Source organism: Pongo abelii, chromosome 18, assembly GCF_028885655.2.
Source record: "Pongo abelii isolate AG06213 chromosome 18, NHGRI_mPonAbe1-v2.0_pri, whole genome shotgun sequence".
Taxonomy (NCBI): Eukaryota; Metazoa; Chordata; class Mammalia; order Primates; family Hominidae; genus Pongo; species Pongo abelii.
The window spans coordinates 17,496,587-17,518,824 of NC_072003.2; the positions used below are offsets into that span (position 1 = coordinate 17,496,587).

At 47.7% G+C, this 22,238-nt stretch overlaps 1 protein-coding gene across 5 annotated transcripts in view; it reads right to left on the reverse strand.

Annotated features, from left to right (window-relative positions):
* ABCC1 (ATP binding cassette subfamily C member 1 (ABCC1 blood group)) overlaps nt 1-20,367 on the reverse strand; it is a 192,968-nt gene extending 172,601 nt beyond the window's left edge. The window contains exon 1 of one of the 5 annotated variants that reach the window (XM_054533507.2): nt 20,175-20,367. In XM_054533507.2, coding sequence (XP_054389482.1) covers nt 20,175-20,222 — 48 coding nt within the window. In that variant the 5' untranslated portion in view covers nt 20,223-20,367. The remainder of the gene's footprint in view (nt 1-20,174) is intronic. The other 4 variants (XM_054533513.2, XM_054533512.2, XM_054533509.2 and 1 more) reach the window with 4 other exon arrangements.
* Between the last annotated feature and the right edge of the window lie 1,871 nt (nt 20,368-22,238).

A 22,238-nucleotide genomic window follows, 5' to 3' on the forward strand; every position in this document is an offset into this window, starting at 1 on the left:
GTCTCCTTTTTTCTCTCCAACCAGATGAAACCCCACTATTGCACTCACCAGGCACCACGCAGCTCCCCTTCATAGCACTTCCTGATGATTGTTCATTTATTTGGCCATTTCCTGAACAAGACTGGGGCTCAAGGAAGGCAGGGAACCATGCTCTGTACACCGCTGGATTCCCAGCATGGAGCCCAGGTAAGGGCTATGCAAGACCCTCAGAGACTGTCACCTGAATGGGACCAGCCAGGCCATGGGACCCATTCATGGGCACTGACCCTCGAAGATTCTACCTCCTGCAAAGAGCTCCTAAGAGGGTCTAATACACCCACTCACCCAAGTCTTGCCTCGAATTTCCCCAGGACCCACCTGTACACAGAGGTTAAAAAAGAAAACACTATGGGCTGGGAACAGTGGCTCACGCCTGTAATACCACCACTTTGGGAGGCCGAGGCAGGTGGATCACGTGACGTCAGGAGTTTGAGACCAGCCTGGCCAACATGGCAAAACCCGTCTCTACTAAAAATACAAAAAGTAGCCGGGCGTGGTGGCACATGCCTGTAATCCCAGCTACTCGGGGGGCTGAGGCAGGAGAATCACTTGAACCCTGGCGAAGGAGGTTGCAGTGAGCCAAGATCACGCCACTGCACTCCACTCTGGGCAACAAGACAGAAACTCTCTTAAAAAGAAAAAAAAAAAGACTATGACCAGCTGCCTAAAGAGCAAACAATTATCAGCAAATACTCAGATCCATGTTACATTTCATCTGCAACTAAATATCATTAACAAAAATGCATCATAATCAAGATGCACCAGTCCATGCAAACAAAAAAATAAAGACTACATGTTTTGTTTTGTTTTTCTGAGACAGAGTCTTGCTCTGTTGCCCAGGCTGGAGTGCAGTGGCATCATCTTGGCTCTCTACAACCTCCTCCTCCCAGGTTCAAGTGATCCTCATGCTTCCCCCTTCCCAGTAGCTGGGATTATAGGCAAGCGCCACCACAGTTAATTTTTGTATTTTTAGTAGAGATGGAGTTTCACCATGTTGGACAGCCTGGCCTTGAACTACTGACCTCAAGTGATCTGCCCACCTCGGCTTCTCAACGTACTGAGATTACAGGTGTGAGCCACCACACCTGGCTGACTGTTTTCAATACAAAAAAAAAAAAAAAGAAAAAATATTAGCTGGGCATGGTGGTGAGCACCTGTGGTCCCAGCTACTCCAGAGGCTAAGGTGGGAGGATTGCTTGAGCCTGAGAGGTCACGGCTGCAGTGGGCCATGACCGTGCCCCTGCACTCCAGCCTGACCAACAGAGGAGATCCTGTCTCAAAATACACACATATATATATATATATATATATATGTTTTTGTAGAATCCCGTCCTTGTTTTTAAAAAATACCATGTATTTATGGCTGGGCATGGTGGCTCAGACCGGTAATCCCAGCACTTTGGGAGGCTGAGGCAGGTGGATCACTTGAGGTCATGAGTTTGAGACCAGCCTGGCCAAAATGGTAAAACCCCATCTCTACTAAAAATACAAAAATTAGCTAGACATAGTGGTGCATGCCTGTAGTCCTAGCTACTCGGCAGGCGGAGGCTGCAGTGAGCAGAAATCACACCACTGCACTCCAGCCTGAGTAACAGAGCAAGACTCTGTCTCAAAAAAAAATTACTATATCTTTAGGATCTGTGGAGAAGGGAGGCTGAAAATTAAAAACATCAACCTGCCAGTAAGATTGCCTCTAGAAGAGGCCGGGCATGGTGGCTCACCCCGGTAATCCCAGTACTTTGGGAGGCCGAGGTGGGCAGATCACCTGAGGTCAGGAATTCTAGACCAGCAAACCCTGTCTCTACTAAAAATACAAAAATTAGCTGGGCATGGTGGTGCATGGTACACACCTGTAATCCCAGCTACTTGGGAGGCTGAGGCAGGAGAATCATTTGAACTTGGGAGTGGAGGTTTCAGTGAGCTGAGATCGTGCCACTGTACTCCAGACTGGGTGACGGAGCAAGACTCCGTCTCAAAAAAATAATAAAAAAAAATTATCTCTAGAAGCGATTTTCATGTTTCACTCATTTCCGCACTGTCTTCATTCTATACTGTACCCCTTATAACATCAAACAAAGAAGAGAAAGAGTAGGAGAAAAGAAGTCCCTTTCAGTAATTCAATCTCTACCATGTTTATAGTAACAGAAAACCTAAAACTTCCAAAATATGTATATATCAGCAGTTCTCAGAGTTGTGATAGTCTGGCTTCACACAAATGCTATGATTTAGGTAGTTAAATGAGCTTTGTTTTTTTTTTTTTTTTTTTTGGAGACAGTGTCATGCTGTTGTCCAGGCTGGAGTGCAGTGGTGCAATCATAGCTCACTGCAGCTCAACCTCCCAGGATCAAGCAATCCTCCCGCCTCAGCCTCCTGAGTAGCTGGGACTACAGGCATATGCCATCATGCCCAGCTAATAATAATAATTATTGTTATTATTATTATTTTGTAGAGATGGGGTCTTTCTGTTGCCCAGGCTGGTCTCAAACTCCTGGGCTCAAGTGATCCTCCCACTTCGGCATCACAAAGTGCTGGGATCAGACGACAGCAACAGTGCCCAGTCCAAATTTTCTTAATCCTAAACTACAAATAAAACTACAGAATGAATCTCCCCATATATCAGTCCAATTTCAGAGCTGAAACCTGATACCCCTCTTGTCCAAGAGACTCACCCAGACCTGGGCACCCTACAGACAGATGCTCTTTAACAACAGGGTGAATTAACCTGAATCGTCTATACTGATTTTCAAACCTAGGCTCCTGAACTTGGCCTCTTCACCCGGCATACACCTCCCTGGCTTTCTTTGGAGCTACACCATCTCTTCACCCCAGCCTCCTCCACCCCATCCCCATGGCCCTTTGGAGAATATAGAGGGTGTGACTCAGAGTTGAGCCTTTTCTCCAAACACTCCCCTACCAAGTATGCAGAGAACTGGACATAGGCCAGCTTTGTCCCAAGTACCAAGCGTCAAACAGCTCACTCCACAGATCTCAGGGGGCAGGGGACCAAAATGAAAGATGAAAGAGCCCTATTAAACCACTGCAGGCCAGGCACAGTGGTGCCCACCCGTAATCCCAGCACTTTGGAAGGCTGAGGCAGGAGAATTGCTTGAGGCCAGAAGTTTAAGGCTGCAGTGAGCTATGTTCATGCCACTGCACTCCAGCCTGGGTGACAGGGCAAGACCTCATCTCTAAAAAAATTAAAAATTAGCTGGGCATGTTGACAAGCATCTATAATCCAAGACGCTCAGGAGGCTAAGGCAAGAAGATCACTTGAGGCCAGGAGTTCAAGGCTGCAGTGAGCCATGATCATACCACTGCACTCCAGCCTGGGCAACAGAGTGAGTCTCTGTCTTTAAAAAAAAAAAAAAAAGAGAGAGAGAAAAGCAAACTACAATTGCAGCACTCAGAGAGATCCTGATCTAACATGTGATCATGCGTTAGTAAATTAGTGAAGCCTTATCAAAGGGCTCACAAATAAGCCAACCTAATTGTAACTACTGGGTTACCCTTCCCAATGTCAGACAGCTCTAACTTTCTTCCTGGCCACAGGTCTCCAGCCCTTACAAGGCTGATGGAGGAACACTAGAAAAGCATGACTTTTTTTTTTTTTGAGATAAAGTCTCTCTCTGTCACCCAGGCTGGAGTGCAGTGGCACAATCTCAGTTCACTGTAACCTCCGCCTCCTGGGTTCAAGCAATTCTCCTGCCTCAGCCTCCCGAGTAGCTGGGATTACAGGCGCCTGCCACCACGCCCAGCTAATTTTTGTATTTGTAGTAGAGACGGGGTTTCACCATGTTGGTCATGCTGGTCTCCAACTCCTGACCTCGTGATACGCTCACCTCGGCCTCCCAAAGTGCTAGGATTACAGTCGTGAGCCACCGCACCCTGCTGTGCCTGACATTAACATGCACCATCGTCCACTCTGAATAATAACCACAGCAGTGAGTAACCTTAGACCCTGCTAGAATGGTGAGCTGGGCCCAGCCCACTTTTAGAAAATAAGACAATGGCTAGAGTGAAGCCTTTTCACATGTTATTCATTCCACTCCTGAGAACATCATCTAAGGAAATAAGCCAATACACACTCTACCCATGTGGTATTTGGGACAGTGTTTTCTTTAAAAGAAAAATAAAAATGACCGGGTATGGTGGCTCTCGCCTGTAATCCCAGCACTTTGGGAGGCACATCACCTGAGGTCAGGAGTTCGAGAACAGCCTGGCCAACATGTTGAAACCCCATCTCTACCGAAAATACAAAAATTAATCAGGCATCATGGTACACGTGTGTAATCCCAGCTACTCCAGCTGCTGAGGCAGGAGAATCACCTGAACCCAGGAGGCAGAGGTCACAGGGAGCCGAGATTGCACAATGCACTCCAGCCTGGGTGATGGTATGAGATGCTGTCTCAAAAAAATAAAAAAGGGAGAAAGAGGCTGGGCGCGGTGGCTCATGCCTGTCATCCCAGCACTTTGGGAGGCCAAACTGGGCAGATCACAAGGTCAGGAGATCAAGACCATCCTGGCTAACACGGTGAAACCCCGTCTCTACTAAAAACACAAAACAATTAGCCAGGCGTGGTGGCAGGCGCCTGTAGTCCCAGCTACTTGGGAGGCTGAGGCAGGAGAATGGCGTGAACCTGGGAGGCAGAGCTTGCAGTAAGCCGAGGTCGCACCACTGCACTCCAGCCTGGGCGACAGAACGAGACTCCGTCTCAAAAATAATAATAATTTAAAAAAAAAAAGGGAGAAAGAAAACACAGCAACCCAAATGTCAAACCACAGATAATAATTATGTGATTATAGCCCACCAACACACGGAACTATTGATTGAACATTTATAGGTTTAATTAAAAAGGTTACGTGGGTACATGGGAAAATTCTTATTACAGTAAATAAAAACATAGGAGACAAAATAGTATGCAAGCTACAAATGCAACCTTGCAAAACCACATACTAGTAAGAACAAGACTCAAATGTTAACATGCCGATAGGAAAACAATAGCCTGTAACAAAATATTTATACAATACACATGATGGACAAAGAGGAAAGGTCCCACGATAACAAGAGCCCCTGCAAACTAACAGGAAAAAGACAAACTAGTCCAGGCATACCCAAAAAGGACACAGAAAGACACACTGAAAATACACAAATTGCTGGAAAATATGTTAAGGATGCATAGCTTCTAATTGTAATTGAAATTCAGATGAAAATATTTTTTAGCTATCAAATTAACAAACTCTGATCCCAGCACTTTGGGAGGCCAAAGCCTGAGGATCGATTCAGGCCAGGGGTTCAAAACCAGCCTGGGTAACATAGGGAGATCCTGTCTCTACAAAAAATAAATTAAAAAAAAAAATGGCTGAGTAATGATTACAACATAATCCACTTTGATTTAAATATGTTATTTAAATTTATAAATATTTATATAATTTCAAAGAAAGAATACAAGAATACATTGGTTATTGGTTAGCCCAAGAGATTACTGATATGGTCTGGCTCTGTGTCCCCACCTAAATCCCATCTTGAATTGTAATCCGAATTGGAATCCCCACATATTAGGGAAGTGACATCATGGGAGGTGATTAGATCATGGGGACGGTTCCCCCCATGCTGTTCTCCTGATCCTTGCTATGCTTTAGCAAAGAGACTGGCAGCATTTTGACCCTGCCCTAGAGATCTGTGGAACTTTGAACTTGAGAGAGATGATTTAGGGCATCTAAGGGAAGAAATTACTAAGCAACAAAGCATTCAAGAGGAAGCAGAGCATAAAAGTGTGGAAATTGGCCGGGCGCAGTGGCTCACGCCTGTAATCCCAGCACTTTGGGAGGCCGAGGTGGGCAGATCACTTGAGGTCAGGAATTCGAGACCAGTCTAGCCAACATGGTGAAATCCTGTCTCTACAAAAATACAAACATTAGCCAGGCATGATGGCGGGTGCCTGTAATCCCAGCTACTGGTGAGGCTGAGGCAGGAGAACTGCTTGAACCCAGGAGGCAGAGGTTGCAATGAGCCGAGATCATGCCATTGCACTCTAGCCTGGGCAACAGAGCGAGACTCCAAAAAAAAGTGTGGAAATTTGCAGTCTGACAATGTGAAAAGAAAAACCCATTTTCTGAAGAGAAATTCAAGCCAGCTGCAGAAACTTGCAAAAGTAACAAGGAGCCCAATTCCAAGACAATGGGGAAAATGTCTCCAGGGCCTATCACAAACCTTTACAGCAGCCCCTCCCATCACAGGCCTAGGAGGGAAAAACGGTTTCCTGGGCTGGGTCCAGGGGCCCCCTGATGTGTGCAGCCTTAGGACTTGGTGCCCAGCCACTCCAGCCATGGCTAAGAGGGGCCAAGTTACACAGCTCAGGCTGTGCCTTCAGAGGGTGCAAGCCCCAAACCTTGGCAGCTTCCATGTGGTATTGAGCCTGTGGGCGCATAGAAGTAAACTGAGGTTTGGAAACCTCCACCTAGATTTCAGAGGATGTATGCAAATGCCTGGATGTCCAGCCAGAAGTTTGCTGCAGGAGTGGAGCCTTTATGGAGAACCTCTACTAATGCAGTAAAGAAGGGAAATATGGGGTCAGAGCCCTCACACAGAGTCCCCACTGGGGTACTGCCTAATGGAGCTGTGAGAAGAGGGCCACCATCCAGAACCCAGAATAGTAGATCCACCTGCAGCTACACCATGTGCCTGGAAAAGACGGAGACACTCAACACCAACCTGTGAAAGCAGCCAGGAGGGGGGCAATACCCTGCAAAGCCACAGGGGCAGAGCTGCCCAAGGCCATGGAAGCCCACCTCTTGCATCAGTGTGACCTGGATGTGAGACACGGAGTCAAAGGAGATAATTATGGAACTTGAAAGTTTTATGACCGGCCTATTGGATTTCAGACTTGCATGGGGCCTGCAGCCCCTTTGTTTTGGCCAATTTCTCCCATTTCAAATGGGTGTATTTACCCAATGCTTGTACCCCCATTGTATCTAGGAAGTAACTAACTTCTTTTGATTTTATAGGCTCATAGGTGGAAGAGACTAGATTTTGTCTCAGATGAGAGTTTGAACGTGGACTTTTGAGTTAATGCTGAAATGAGTTAAGACTTTGGGGAACTGTTGGGAAGGCATAATTGTGTTTTGAAATATGAGAAAGATGAGATTTCGGAGGGGCCAGGGGCAGAATGATATGGTATGGCTCTGTGTCCCCACACAAATCTCATCTTGAATTGTAATCTTAATTGTAATCCCCACGTGTTGGGGGAGGGACCTCATGGGAGATGATTAGACCATGGGAGCGGTTCCCTCATGCTGTTCTCCTGATAGTGAGTCCTCAGAAGATCTGATGGTTTTATACGGGCTTTTCTCCTCTTTACTCTGCACTTCTGTCTCCTGCCACCATGTGAAGAAGGACACGTTTGCTTTCCTTTCCACCATCATTTTAAGTTTCCTGAGGCCTCCCCAGCCATGCAGAACTGTGAGTCAATTAAACCTCTTTCCTTTATAAACTACCCAGTCTCAGGTATTTTTTCATAGCAGCATGAACAAACTAATATCAGTACCATGTTCAGGCTTTATTTAAATATCTTTGTATTGTTTGTTCTGTCATATGGAACACATGTCACTTGTGATCAGAAAACTCTGCAATTAAATTAGTTTAGGTGTAAAAATCAGAGTGACATTAGCATGGTGAGATTATCGGTAATATTTTTACACATTGTTAAATTATTGATTTAAAAGCAATTTTTAAAATAAGTCCAAAAATGTTTAAAATTTAAACATATCTTTTTAAAAACTGAACAAAACCAAAGCACACTTCTGCTTTGATCTCCTGACCTCTGGAATGTAAGGTTTAACTTAACTGGGCAAAGCCCTCTCACACACAGCCAAGCAACATGGGCCTGGTCACTTCCCAGCTTGCTCAATTTTTCTGATATGGCAGGAAAACAACAGGTGCTTAATAAGTGCCGGTGGGCCCATTAGTGGGAGCATAAACTGCTGCAGTAACCTGACAATTAACTATCACATTTCAAAATGCAAGTACTGTCAACCTAGCAATTTCCTGTGGGAAAATTTCTTCTGCTGAATCACTTACATATATTTGCATACATGTGCCTTCAGTGCAGCACTGCTTATCACAGCAAGAAACCGGGAACTGGGAATGACCTTGATAGCCACCAAGAGGGGACTGGGTGAATACATGGCTCAGCCATTTAACAGGCAAATGGGTGGCTTGTTAAAAAAAAAAAAAAAAAAAAGTTGATTTGATTGGCTTTTACTTTCAATTTGCATGAGCTTAAAATGGCAAGAAAATCAACACTGGTTAAGTGAAGAGAACAAGAGACAAAACAGTATTTAAAATACCCAACTAGGGAGGGAAAAAATGAATATGTAAACATATACACACAAACCAACACGTTCTTGCATATATATTTGCATATACTTGAAACTTTTCTCGAAAAACACCCAAGAAACTATCATCAACGAAACCATCATCAACAACGGCTACTTCTGGGAACAAAGGGCAGGGTGGGAACATACTAGAACTTTTACTTTTCCCTTTATATTCTTCTAGAATATTCACCTTAAAGTATTAGCATCATCAACAAAGTTGCAGTACAAGATCTTCCTCCTGCAATCAGCCAGATCAATTCAACAACATCTTGTTTTAAAAGAAGAGTTTTCTAGCAACCTATAGAAAGTCCTCTTAACCACAGGAAAAAAATACCTCATCATCTTACTAACAAGCCTTTGGCGGAGAATCAAAGGCAACTGGGGAGTGGGGAAACCCAAGTTGGTCTTGATCGCAAACATTTCAGTTAAGGTTCTGAGAAAGAGAAGAGACTCATAAAACAATATAAACTTAATTTTTAAGACCTGAGATTTAGCAGGGCTTAGCGCCTCATGCCTGTAATCCCAGCACTTGGAAGGGCCAAGGTGGGTGGACTGCTTGAGCCCAGGAGTTCGAGACCAGCCTGAAGCAGCATAGCAAGACCCCATCTATTAAAAAAACAAAACAAAACAAAAAAAACCCTGAGATTCATTCAAACATAAACAGATCAGAAGGTTCTTGCTTCTGCCAGGGACCACGCATTGCTCTACTTCCTTGCTGAGCTGGTAAGTGCCTTCCCTGGAAATTCCAGGACCACAAGCCATTGTGTTAGTGCTTTATGCATTTTGCCGAATGCTCCAGGTGAGATTTTTATGAGATGGGCTCTGCAGTTCCTTTGAGTTAAACTCCTCAACACTTTAACCACACCATGATCCTCCTCAAGGCCTATGCACATTCTCTTCCCACTCTGGGACTCCCTTCCCCCACATCCTTGCATGGACAGCTTTGCCACTGAGCTCTGGGGTCAAACCTCACCACCTCCGAAAGGCCTTCTGTGGACATCCCTCCATAGTAGTTTGCACCTCACCCAGTTCTTCCCGGTTCAAGTCTTTGCAGCACTTGCCAGCATCTGAAATCATTTCCGTCACCCTCAGTATAAACCCCATGAGAACATGGGCCTGGTCTGTCCTGTTCACTGTTGTATCCTCAGCGTCTAGAGCAGCAGCAGCACATAGTAGCTGCTCAATTAATAATGATTGAATAAATGAATGACTGAAAACCAGTGTGGGAAGAACAATACAATGAATGCAGGGGTATCAAAGACCACACAAGGCTGGGCGTGGTGGCTCACACCTGTAATCCCAGCACTCTGGGAGACTGCTTGAGCTCAGGAGGATTGCTTGAGCTCAGGAGTTCAAGATTGAACTGGGCAACATAGTGAAACCCCATCTCTACAAAAAAAAAAAAATGCAAAAATTAGCTGGGTGTGCTGGTGCATGCCTGTAGTCCCAGCTACTTGGGAGGGTGAGTTGGGAGGGTCACTTGGCCTGGGAGGTCGAGACTGCAGTGCAGTGGCACAATCAGCTAGGGTGACAGAACAAGACTCCATCCATCAATCAATCAATCAAACACCACACAAATTTCTCGTACTGGGAAGACTTAGACATCATACATATTCTCCAAACAAGTATTACCTAGGAGGCCAGTAAAAGGTAGACTGAGGTTCCTCAGAGAGAAAACTCAGAGAGAGAAAGATAAAACCTCCATAAAAATCTCAATTACTACCTGAAGGTTACAGGATGCTAGCCTAGGGCCACCTTCCTTGGTCATTAACACCCACTTTCCAGAACCTGGCAACCTCCCCAGGAGATGAATCCCACAGCTAAACCAAGGGGACACTTAAGTGGAATCTCAACTTTGTAATCATCCACTTCTCCTGGGGCACTTTAAAATGAAGTAGTAGAGTTTCAAAGCTGATCTCTCAAGAAAGCCATTTTCGGCTGGGCATGGTGGCTCACACCTGTAATCCCAGCACTTTGGGAGGCTGAGGCGGGAGGATCGCTTGAGCCCAGGAGTTTGAGACAAGCCTGGGTAACATGGCGAGACCTTGACTCTACAAAAAATACAAAAATTAGCCAGGCATGGTGGTGTGCACCTCTGGTCCCAGCTACCTGGGAGGCTAATGTGGGAAGATTACTTCAGCCCGGGAGGTCGAGGCTGCAGTGAGCTATGATTGTGCCACTGCACTCCAGCCTGGGTGACAGAGGGAGACCCTGTCTCAAAAGAAAAAAGAAAGAAAAAGAAAAAGAAAGCCATTTTCGTTTTCCCAGGGGAGAATGAACTGTCACAACTCCAACTGGGAAAATGGAAAAAGGTAAAAAGACACAGCCCTCAGTAAAAAAGAAACTGCTGAAAGTTTCTTCTCTAGCTAATTGGAGTTTAACCTCCTTAACGTCTCATTAAGCTTCTCCAAGGCAACCCCAGTAAGCCAATTACACTAGAATTTCAACAGCCCACAACCTCCTAGGGAAACGCAGGATGAGGAGGAAGGTCTTGCTCCACGTTTCTCCCCCATATTCCTCCACACCAGTGACTGTGTGATTTCACACCCCAGGGGACACATGGAAACATCTACAGACATTTTCGGTTGTCACAACAAGGGGAGGTGCCACAAGCATCTACTAGGGGGTAGAGGCCAGGTTTGGGGCTAAGACTATGCTGCACAGAACGGCAACCAGGCCACAAAGAATGATGTGGCATACATGTCAATGGGGCCGACACTGAGCAACTGTGCTCCATGTCCCCACCCCCAAAATACAGCTTCCTCAAAGGCCCCGTTCAACCATTCAGCCTCTAAGAGGTAAGTGCAGGTCCACAGCACCACTCCACCCGCAGGGATGCTACCCTATCCCAGTTTTCTCACTAAGCTGGGGGAAGCTTGCCTCAGGATGTCTGGCCATTAATTAATTTTGGCAAAATGTTTGGGCAAGTTTTCACGAGCTGGAGTTGTACTGACCACACTAAGATCTGATCATCAAAGCTAGGCCTTACTCTGCCATGAAAATCTGAAGCCAACATACCAATTAGATGCTTACTTCAAGGTTGGCCTGCAAAGCAGGAGATGCCAACTCAGATACCAACAGGTGCCAAGTGGGTTCCATCCATGAGAGAAGCAGACCAGGTGTGAGGAAGCACAATTTTAAAAAGGCAACAGGCCAGGCACAGTGGCTCACGCCTGTAAGCCCAGCACTTTGGGAGGCTGAGGAACTCAAGTGATCCACCTGAGTTCAGGAATTCAAGACCAGCTTGGCCAATATGGAGAAACCCCATCTTTACTAAAAATACAAAAATAAGCCGAGTGTGGTGGTGCGGGCCTGTAATCCCAGCTACTTGGGAAGCTGAGGCAGGAGAATCACTGGAACCCGGGAGGCAGAGGTTGCAGCGAGCCAAGATTCCACTACTGCGCTCCAGCCTGGGTGACAGAGAGAGACTTCGTCTCAAAAAAAATAAAATAAAATAAAGGCAACAAACATTTGGCCTTAAAATTAAAGCAACAACAGGGAGGGGTGGGGACTGCGGCAAACTGGAGCAACTTAGAAATGGACAGCCTCAGCGGACCACTACCATGTATAAATGTGGGCCTGGGGCTAGCAGAACTTCTGATTTTTCAAGGGAAGCCAGAAATCCAGATGTTTCTGTGAAATCTGCCAATCAATAAATATTGGAGGGCAGACCACAGTGGCTCATGCCTATAACCCCTGCACTTTGGGAGGCTGAGGGGGGCGGATCACGAGGTCAACAGATCGAGGCCATGCTGGCCAACATACTGGAAACGCCGTTTCTATCAAAAACACAAAAATTAGCTGGGTGTGGTGGCGTGCCCCTGTAGTCCCAGCTACTGGGGAGGCTGAGGCAGGAGAATCGCTTGAACCCAGGAGGCGGAGGTTGCAGTGAGCCAAGATCATGCCACTGCACTCCAGCCTGGCGACAGAGCAAGACTCTGTCTCAAATAAATAAATAAATAAAATTGGAAATCACAGTCATTCCTATAATTAAAATCAAGCCAAACCAGCACAGTGGTGAGCTGTATCTAACCCTTAGCTTGGAACTCATACCTCAAACACTCAAATTCTAATGTTGATTGAGCCCCCACTGTGTATGAGACACTGAGTCCTGGGAAAAGAGGGGTAGACAAAACCCTCTTCTGACCTTTCCAAGATGAAACAGAAGCTGTTTTTCCAGGCACAGTGGCTCACACCTATAATCCCAGCACTTTGGGAGGCCAAGGCAGGCGGATCGCCTGAGTTCAGGAGTTCACGACCAACCTGGGCAACACGGTGAAACCCTATCTCTACAAAAAATACAAAAATTAGCTGGGCATGGTGGTGTGTGCCTGTAGTCCCAGCTACCTGGGGAGCTGAAGTGGGAGAATTGCTTGAGCCCAGGAGGTTGAGGCTGCAGTGAGCTCAGATCGCGCCACTGCACTCCAGCCTGGGTGACAGAGCAAGACCCTGTCTCAAAAAAATAAAATTAAAATTAAAAAATAAGCCATCTGATGAGAAAGCTGGAGGACTCAGTTTATCTGAGTATCCCTTCCAGACAGTTAAGTGATTATTTCATCCTTAAGATCCTTACGAAGAAGTTTCGACACCACCCAAAAGCCACTGTAATGCTTCAGGTCATTCATTCATTCAACAAACAGCTGACCCTTGAACAAGACACATTTAAACTGCACGGGTCCACTTATACTCAGATTATGCTTCTGCCTCTGCCATCCCTGAGACAGCAAGACCAACCCCTCCCCTTCATCCTCCTCCTTAGCCTCCTCAATGTGAAGACAATGAAGATGAAGACATTTATGATGATCCACTTCCACTTAATAAATAGTAAAAATCTCTCTTATGAATTAATCTTAACATTTTCTTTTCTCTACCTTGCTTCACTGTAAGAATACAGTATATAATATATATACAAGATATGAGTTAGGCCAAGTGCAGTGGCTCACGCCTATAATCCCAGCACTTTAGGAGGCCGAGGCAGGTGAATAGCTTGAGGCCAGGAGTTTGAGACCAGCCTGGGCAACACATCAAGATCCCCATCTCTATCAAAAAACAACAACAACAAAATTAGTGTTATCAACTGCTTATGTTCTTGGTAAGGCTTCCAGTCAACAGTAAGCTGTTAGTAGTTAAATTTTTAGGGAGTTGAAAGTTAGACTTGAATTTTCTTTCCTTTATTTTTTATTTTTTAGACAGTCTTGCTCTGTCACCCAAGCTGGAGTGCAATGGCGCGATCTCGGCTCACTGCAGTGTCCGCCTACCAGGTTCAAGCAATTCTCATGCCTCAGCTTCTCAAGTAGATTACAGCTTCTCAAGGAGATTACAGGCAACCGCACCCGCCACCACACCCAGCTAATTTTTTGTAGAGACAGGGTTTTACCATGTTGGCTAGGCTGGTCTCAAACTCCTGACCTCAAGTGATTTGCCTGCCTTGGCCTCCCAAAATGCTGAGATTACAGACATGAGCCACCACACCTGGCTAATTTTTGTAGAGATGGGCTTTCACCATGTTGGCCAGACTAGTCTCGAACTCCTGACCTCAGGTGATCCATCTGCCTCGGCCTCCCAAAGTGCTGAGATTACAGGTGTAAGCCAGTGTACTGCATCCTAAATTTTCAACTACATGGGGCATCAGCACTCCTAACCCCTGAATTGTTCCAAGGTCAACTGTTATTTACTAAGCCCCAGGCACAGTTCTAGGTGCTGGGATTACAGCCATAAACAAACACAGGCCAAAATCCCTGCCCCTATGGAGCTGACCTTTTGGTGGGAGTTTACAGAGTAGGCACAATACTTAAGAAAAATATTACATGTATTAGAAGGCAATAAGTGCTACTGGGGGTGTAGATGGGGGACAGAGATTTGCTAGTGGAGGGAAAGAATGGGATGCCTGAGGTGACACCTGAACAAACTTTGAAGGTGAGGGACATAGCAGGTAAGAGAAACAGCAAGTGCAAAGGCCCTGAGGCAGGCCTGACCACAAGTGTGGCTGGAGGAGAGTGAGACAGAAAGCAGCCAGAGAAGGGGTCAGGGAGGCCAAGGGGACAGATGCTGCCCAGCCTTCGAGGCCACTGTAAGCCCTTTGGCTTGTACCCTCAAGGACATGGGGAACTACTGCAGGGTTTTAGTAGAAGAGGGACAGCTGGGCCAAGACTAGACTGTAGGGGTCAAGGGCAGAGTAGGCACAGCAGCGAAGAGGTGACTGTTTTCTTTTTTTTTTTTTTTTTTTTTTGAGACAGAGTCTCACTGTCACCCGGCTGGAGCACAGTGGCGAACTCTCGGCTCACTGCAACCTCCAACCCCACTGGGCTCAAGCGATTCTCCTGCCTCAGTCTCCCAAGTAGCTGGGATTACAGGCGCCCACCACCAGGCTCGGCTAATTTTTGTATTTTTAGTTGAGACAGGTTTTCACCATTTTGCCCAGACTGGTCTCAAACTCCTGGCCTCAAATGATCCGTCTGCCTTGGCCTCCCAAAGTGCCAGGATTACAGGCATGAGCCACGGCGCCTGGACCGAAGTGACTGTTCAAATCCAGACATTGGCCAACGATGACTCCAGCCAGAGTGGAAGTCAGGGAAGCCACGAGAAGCAGCCCGTTTGAGGCAATGGGCGACACGATTTGCTGACAGATGTGATAGGAATGGGAGGAGAAAAAGAGAAGTCAAAGCTGGAGACTGACATGGGAAGAGGAAGCTCACGTTCTTTAGGAACATGGTCAGTGGGAGACACCCACATAGAGAGATCAGTTCCTAAAAGTTGTGTCCACAAACAGAAAAGGCTTTTTTTCCCCCCATCTACCACCAGGTCCCAAAGGCGAGACACCCCCTCCAGGTTATCACAAACGGAGCTTGTCCTCAGAGAAAGAGAACACGACCCTTCAGGAGAGTCTTGGCCAAAGGGACGGGCTGCAGCTGCCTTCTGCAAGGCCCCTGGTGGTGCAGTGGCTCCATTTGGCCAAGGAACCCTGAATCCGCTCCTGATTGGCCTGAATCACGAACCCATTTGGACCAGGAACCCTGAGTCCACTCCTGCCCAGGTCTCTCCAGGGTCACCCTCACCTCCTCCCAAAGCCATTCACCTTGCCGCCTCGCACCCTGTCATGTCACCATCCTGGACCTCAGTGTCCACATCCATGAAATGGGGTGGGTGGAGGCGATGGCCCCCCCGAAGATCTGACATCACTTTCCACTCTAACACTCCATAAGGAAGGGAGAGAGGAAGGGTCTGGAAGGAGGGGCAGCCAAAAAGGGGGAAAACAGGCTGAGCGCGGTGGCTCACGCCTGTAATCCCCAACACTTTGGGAGGCTGAGGCAGGGTGACCACTTGAGGTCAGGAGTTCAAGACCAGCCTGGCCAACATGATGAAACCCCATCTCCATTAAAATACAAAAATTAGCCAGGCGTGGTGGTGGGTGCCTGTAATCCCAGCTACTCGGGAGCCTGAGGCAGGAGAATCACGTGAACGCAGCAGGCAGAGGTTGTAGGGAACCGAGATCACACCACTGCACCCTAGCCTGGGCAACACAGCAAGACACCATCTCAAAAAAAAAAAAAAAAAAAAAAAGGGTGGGGAGGGGAAAACAGAGGAAGTAGGAGAAGGCTAAGGGATGGATTTGAAAACCAAAGCCACACTTGGAAGAGGGGAAAAAATTGGCTCTTCGTAGACTGCTGTTGAGCCAAGAGGAAGAATTAAACCAAGGATCAGACTGACTCCAAGGCCCAGACCTAGCCCCAAGAGGAATTTCTAATAGCTTCTAAGATATTCTTCCTTGGCGGCTAAGTCAGATATTCAGGGGGTTACTGAGTTGGTGGATGCCACAGAGCATCTCAGAGGTGCACATCAACCCTGGGACCAGCTCACTCCATCGATGGTGACACACAGCTGCAGCTTCCTTCTGGTCTTCTCCAGTGGCAGTCGGTGCAACAGCAAAAATTAACTGGAGAATTCCAGGTGGTGACAACCACTGATCTTTACTGAGTGCTGTGTGCCAAGCAGCAACATTTTAAGTCCTTGCTAAGGATTCACTCACTTATTCCTCAAGTCACCGCTATTCACTAGGTACTATGTTATCCCACATAGGGAAACTGAGGCATGCTGCCTCAGCAGCAGAGGCGAATTTGCTCTAAGCCACCACACTATACTGCTTAATACCAAGTTGTTTTCTCTGCTTTTCCATAATTTCCAATTTTTCTACACAGGGCCTGAAACACAATTTTTTTTTTCTTTTGAGACAGTCTCTCTGTAGCCCAGGCTGGAGTGCAGTGATGTGATCTCAGCTCACTGCAACCTCTTCCCAGGTTCAAGCAATTCTCCTGCCTCAGCCTCCCAAGTAGCTGGAATTACAGGCATGAATCAACAGGCCCAGCTAATTTTTGTATTTTTAGTACAGATGGGGTTTTGCCATGTTGGTCAGGCTGGTCTCCAACCCCTGACCTCAGGTGATCCACCTGCCTTGGCCTCCCAGGCATGAGCCACTACACCTGGCCCTCTTTTTTTTTTGAGACAGGGTCTCAGTCTGTGGCCCAGACTGGAGTGCAGTGACCGTGATCTCAGCTCATTGCAACCTCCACCCCCACAGCCTTCAAGTGATTCTCGTGCCTCAGCCTCCCTGGTAGCTGGGACCACAGGTGCCGCACCACCATGCCTGGCTTTTTTTTTTTTTTTTTTTTTTTTTTGGTATTATTAGCAGAGACGGGGTCAATCCATGTCGCACAGGCTGGTCTCGAACTCCTGACCTCAAGTGATCCGCCTGCCTCAGCCTCCCAAAGTGCTGGGATTACAGGCGTGAGCCACCGCGCCTGGCCTTTTTTTTTTTTTTTTTTTTTTTTTTTAATGAACTCACAAAAAGGCCCAGGCCCATTTTTCCAACCACCATTCCAACATCAACCACAAAGCAGCACCTCCTACCAGTCCCACCCCCATCTCCAGAGACCTGCCCCATGAGAAAAGAAAGCCAAAGGCTGCTGTGCCCTGTCCTCAGGCCCTATTTTCCGTTTTGATAGCAAAGTTCTCCTTTTCTCTTCCCAGAGCATCTGTCTGGGTAAAGGTCAACAGAATCCTTATCATGGGCCATTTCCATCTTCTGGGTTTTCTGGACATTTCCTGTGGCTCAGAGGCAGACAGTAGCCCAGAAACAAAGCTCTAACAGAGTCAGGCGAGGCCCAGTAACCTTGACTTCTAAGCACATGACCTTGGTCACAACAGGAGCCAGGCACCAGGGCCTCACTGCCTTTCCACAGCCCAATCCCATCTCCACCAGCTGAAGAAAAGGGGAAATCCAAAGGAAGAACAAGGAGCTTGAAACACACAACTTCATCTTTGGAAAAAATAATATTTAATACTAACCATTGTTTATGTCCGTGCAGGGCACAAGCTGAGCCACTTACAAGATTAACTCAACGACTCTTCACAACAACCCAAGAAGGCTGCCACATTTTTGGCTCCTGTCCCATTTTATAGATGAGGAAAGTGAGGCACACAGAGGGAAAGTCGCTTGCTCAAGGTCACACAGTTATCTGACTGCCTGGGAGGCCAGTCGTTCCTGGCCTTGGACACGCTACCTTGAAGAACACAAAAACAGCTGGGCACAGAGGCTCATGCCTGTAATCTCAACACTTTTGGAGGCCGAGGCAGGAGGATCGCTTAAGCCCAGGAGTATGAGACCAGCCTGGGCAATATAGTGTGACCCTGTCTCTACAAAAAATACAAAAATTAGCTGGGCATGGTGGCACACGCCTATAGTCCCAGGTACTTGCGAGGCTGAGTTAGGAGGATCACTTGAGCCGGCGAGGCAGAGATTGCAGTAAGCTGAGATCGCTCCACTGCACTCCAGCCTGGGTGACAGAGCAAGACTCTGTCTCAAAAAAGAAAAAGAAAAAAATAATAAAGAAAAAAGCAACAACTACCTACTTTCTAGCTTTCAGTTAATTGTATTTCAATTTGCCCACTCAGGCCCCAGTTGCCTCCTCTCAAATTCTGGTTCCAGGGCACCTCCAACAAGTGTTGGAATCCAGACAGCAGAAACATGCAAGGTCAAACACGGGGATGGGGTACCTACCAGAGACAGAGATCAGCTACAATTACCCCCAAGCAAAACCCAACCACCTGGCAATTTCTGTGGCAGAAAGTCCTTAAGGAAGGAAAAAATAAAAATAAAAAACAAAATAAAAATTTTAAAAAATATTACAACTGGACTTTGTGAATGAGTTTCTTAAGATAAACAAAGCGTACCCCAAACATACTCATTAGCCATCAACTACCAGTTGCCATCAATAAAATACGTCCTGATACAAAACCTTATGGATGTTCACCCTGTTTTGCCCCTTCCTCAATTCAGGAGAAGAAAATAAACAAGAGAATATTCTGGAATTCACAGCAACACGAACCCAGATCACCATATGAATCTTAGCAAAAAATAATCTTGCTGTTACTACACCTGGCAACAAGGGAGCCACAGGTTTTCCTCTGCTAAAGAAAGTCCATCTGCAAAGAGGTTCCAATCACTCCCAGACCGTCAAGACAAAGTCTGTATTCTATTTCCACCCCTGGGGTCACTCTCCAACCCCACTGGCTTAAAATGGGAGACATATCAAAGTGTGGTAGGTTATTAAACACAATGATACCCTACTAAAAAAATAAACAAACAAAACCAAACCCTCCAATGGGGCCCTGGAGGATGACTTTTCAACAATCCAAATGCAGCCTTCAAGGAAAGGCCGGCAAAACAGGACAAGAAAGTATTTTTGGATGCTGATCACCAGCTCCTAAGAACCAAGGCTGTTTCTCCTGATTCCTAAACAAAAGAGGAGAGAAACAGTCGTGTCCAGATTTGCCTACTGCGTTCACCAACAATCAAGACAGCACGACACAGAAGTGCCTTCCTGGAACAAAGAGGCAAATCGCATTACGGAGAAGCTGAAGCCCAAAAGACTGGGGCTTAAACCACAGAAAGTGGACTCCAGACACCCAGTCAGGCTCCGCAGGCCACGTTACAGAAGAAAACTTGCTGGGGTTAAATCTAAGGGGCATCCCCAGAGAGGAGCTCCACGTGTTGCAGGGAAGGGAGGGCAGGACCACAGCTACCAGGGTCCTGGGCGTCCTCAGCTGCACCCCAAGTCTGCCCCGAGCCGAGGGTCAGGTAGGGCACGTCAAGGGTGAACATCCCCCTTCTTCCCTGGTTCCCCCAAACTTCCCCCGCAGTATTTAAGCAGAAAGAACAAAAAAGACAAAGCTAGGTAACCACAGAAGAGTAATGTGGCTTGTACGACAACTTTGGGGAGACAATCAAAGTCCCTTTCTACAATCTAAGCCCCTCCCCAGCTCACCCCGTTGGTCATGGAGTATTTTTCGTGAAAGGGGGGACCCTAACCACAAAAAAGAAGGGAAAACAAAAGCAGAGAGACACCCCTCTTCCCGCCCCCCATCTCTAACGTCCCCTTCCCTGAAAGGTTGTTTTTAGAGACGGGAACCCCAAAACAGGAAGGCCTCCTCACGGAGGCTCTGACCCGACCCTCCCCTCCAAAACCCCAGGGCTGGGCACGCGGCCCCCTACGCTCTGCTCCGCAGGAACTGAGTCACCCAAGTTTTCCCCCATGCCTTGCACCCCCAAAAGGGGCTGGGCCGCGGGCGACTTGGGGGCCCCGGGCCCCCCAGGCCGACAGCACAGCGGGGAGCGGGGTGCCCCGGGAGGCTGAGGCCCGATGCTTTCCCTCCCAGCCGGCCTCCCTCCTTCCCTCCGGCCTCACGCGGGCCCCCGCACGTACCCAGAGCGGGTCGGAGCCATCGGCGCTGCAGAAGCCCCGGAGCGCCATGCGGGTGGCGCGGGCGGCGGCGAGCACAGGGCGGCGGGTGATCGGCCCGGCTGCTGGCGCTGGCTGCGGCGGCGGCGGCGGCGGCGGCGCAGGGAGCCGGGGCCGGGGCCGCAACGCCGCCTGGTTGGCCCGCGCGTCACGGGGATGCGGCGGCCCCGCCCCACCCCGCCCCGCCTCGGCGCCCGCTCACCTCGCGCGTCTCGGCGTGGGTAGCCGGACCCGCCACCTCTCGGCGCCCCGGGCCTGGACCCTGCGCCACCCCCACCCCAGATCCTCCAAGGCCTAGGCCCACCCGCTCGCGGACGGGCCTGGGGAGCGTTGGCTCGCCTTCCGGAAGCGCCTGGGATCTTTGGGGCCACACACCCTGCGACCACTTTTCAAATGCTGTTTAACGACAGTATCCGTCACCAGGGGAAAATAACGTGAACGGAGCCCCCTACCTGCCTGGAGTGTGCCGGACGCCTTAACTGCGCCCTCATTTCATCCTGTAAAGTCTCCACTTTCATGAAGGAAGAAACCCAGGTGCAGAGAGGTTGAGTGATTCCCTCTGCCCAGGGTCACCTGGCTCATCACTTGCAGGGCTGGGATTTGAACCCGGACCGCTGACTCCAAAGCTGACTCACACAGAAGGAGGTAGATACTGTTATTCACCTACCTTTTATAGATGGGGAAACTGAGGTTCAGAGAGGCGAAGTGACTTGCCCGAGGTCACACAGTTAGCAAGGAGTGAAAGTGGAAGTGAGATTCAAACCCATGAGCAGCCTGATTCCAGAGCACTGATGACCCAGACGGCGCCAGTCTCCATCACTAACAGCTGTTGACCTCACCTGTGTGCTGAGCGCCTTTGCTTCTTCTCAACCTCTTTAAGCATCACTTACAAATAACCAGGTTATTGATCCTCACCTCAGAGGTAAGGAAACTGAAGCCTGGAGACATGATAATCGTAGGCCAGGCATGGTGGCTCATGCTTGTAATCCCAGCACTTTGGGAAGCCGAGGCGGGCTGATCACATGAGGTCAGGAGTTCAAGACCAGCCTAGCCAACATAGCAAAACCCTGTCTCTACTAAAAACACAAAAATTAGCCGGGCGTAGTGGCAGGCACCTGTAGTCCCAGCTACTTGAGAAGCTGAAACAGGAGAATCACTTGAACCTGGGAGGTGGAGGTTGAAATGAGCTTGGATCACACCACTGCACTCCAGCCTGGGCAACAGAGCAAGACTCCGTCTCAAAAAATAATAATAATAATAAAATAATTAATATGCATTCACAGTGACAAGGCTTCCTAAGGCTGTGTTCTTAGCAATTTACACAAATTAACTTCTGCAATCCTCACAACCCCATGAGGTAAGAAGTAGTAGTATCCCCATTTTGCAGATGAGGCGACTAAGGCCCAGAAAGACAGAGTAAATTGTCAGGGATTATTTAGATGGTAAGTGACTAAGCCAAACTTTGAACCCAAGAAGTCTGGCCAGGGAGGTGGGAAGTCTGTAATACCATCCATTGCGCCATATTGCTTTTGAACTGTTTCATAGGCAGACAGGCAGAGACAGAGGAGCTAGGGCGAGGCCACAGAGTGTAAATTTCACTGTGGTACCAGCGATGCCTTTCTTCTCTCTTCCTTAATCTCCTGCCTGATGTGGGTTTCCATAACACATGCACACAACAGCTGCACCAAATAAAACAGAAACAGTGTGCGCATTTGAGACCCCCCCACATCAAAGGACCTAGTGAGGGATGGAGGAAGGAGGAAGGTAGATAGGATTGTTTTCTGTGATTTTTTTATTGGCCCAGGTCCCCCAAGGGTGAATGAGTTTCTAAGGGATAATTACTTTCATGTAACAATGCCAGTTATGCTGTTGCTTGACCTTTATACTGTCAACAAATATTTATTGAGCATTTACTACATGCCAGATGTCTTGCTAGGAACAAGATAAAATTGCTACTCTTATACAGCTTAAAGGATTGGGATTTTTTTGGATTGGGATTTTTTTAAGTGTTTCTTATGGTAAGATAGC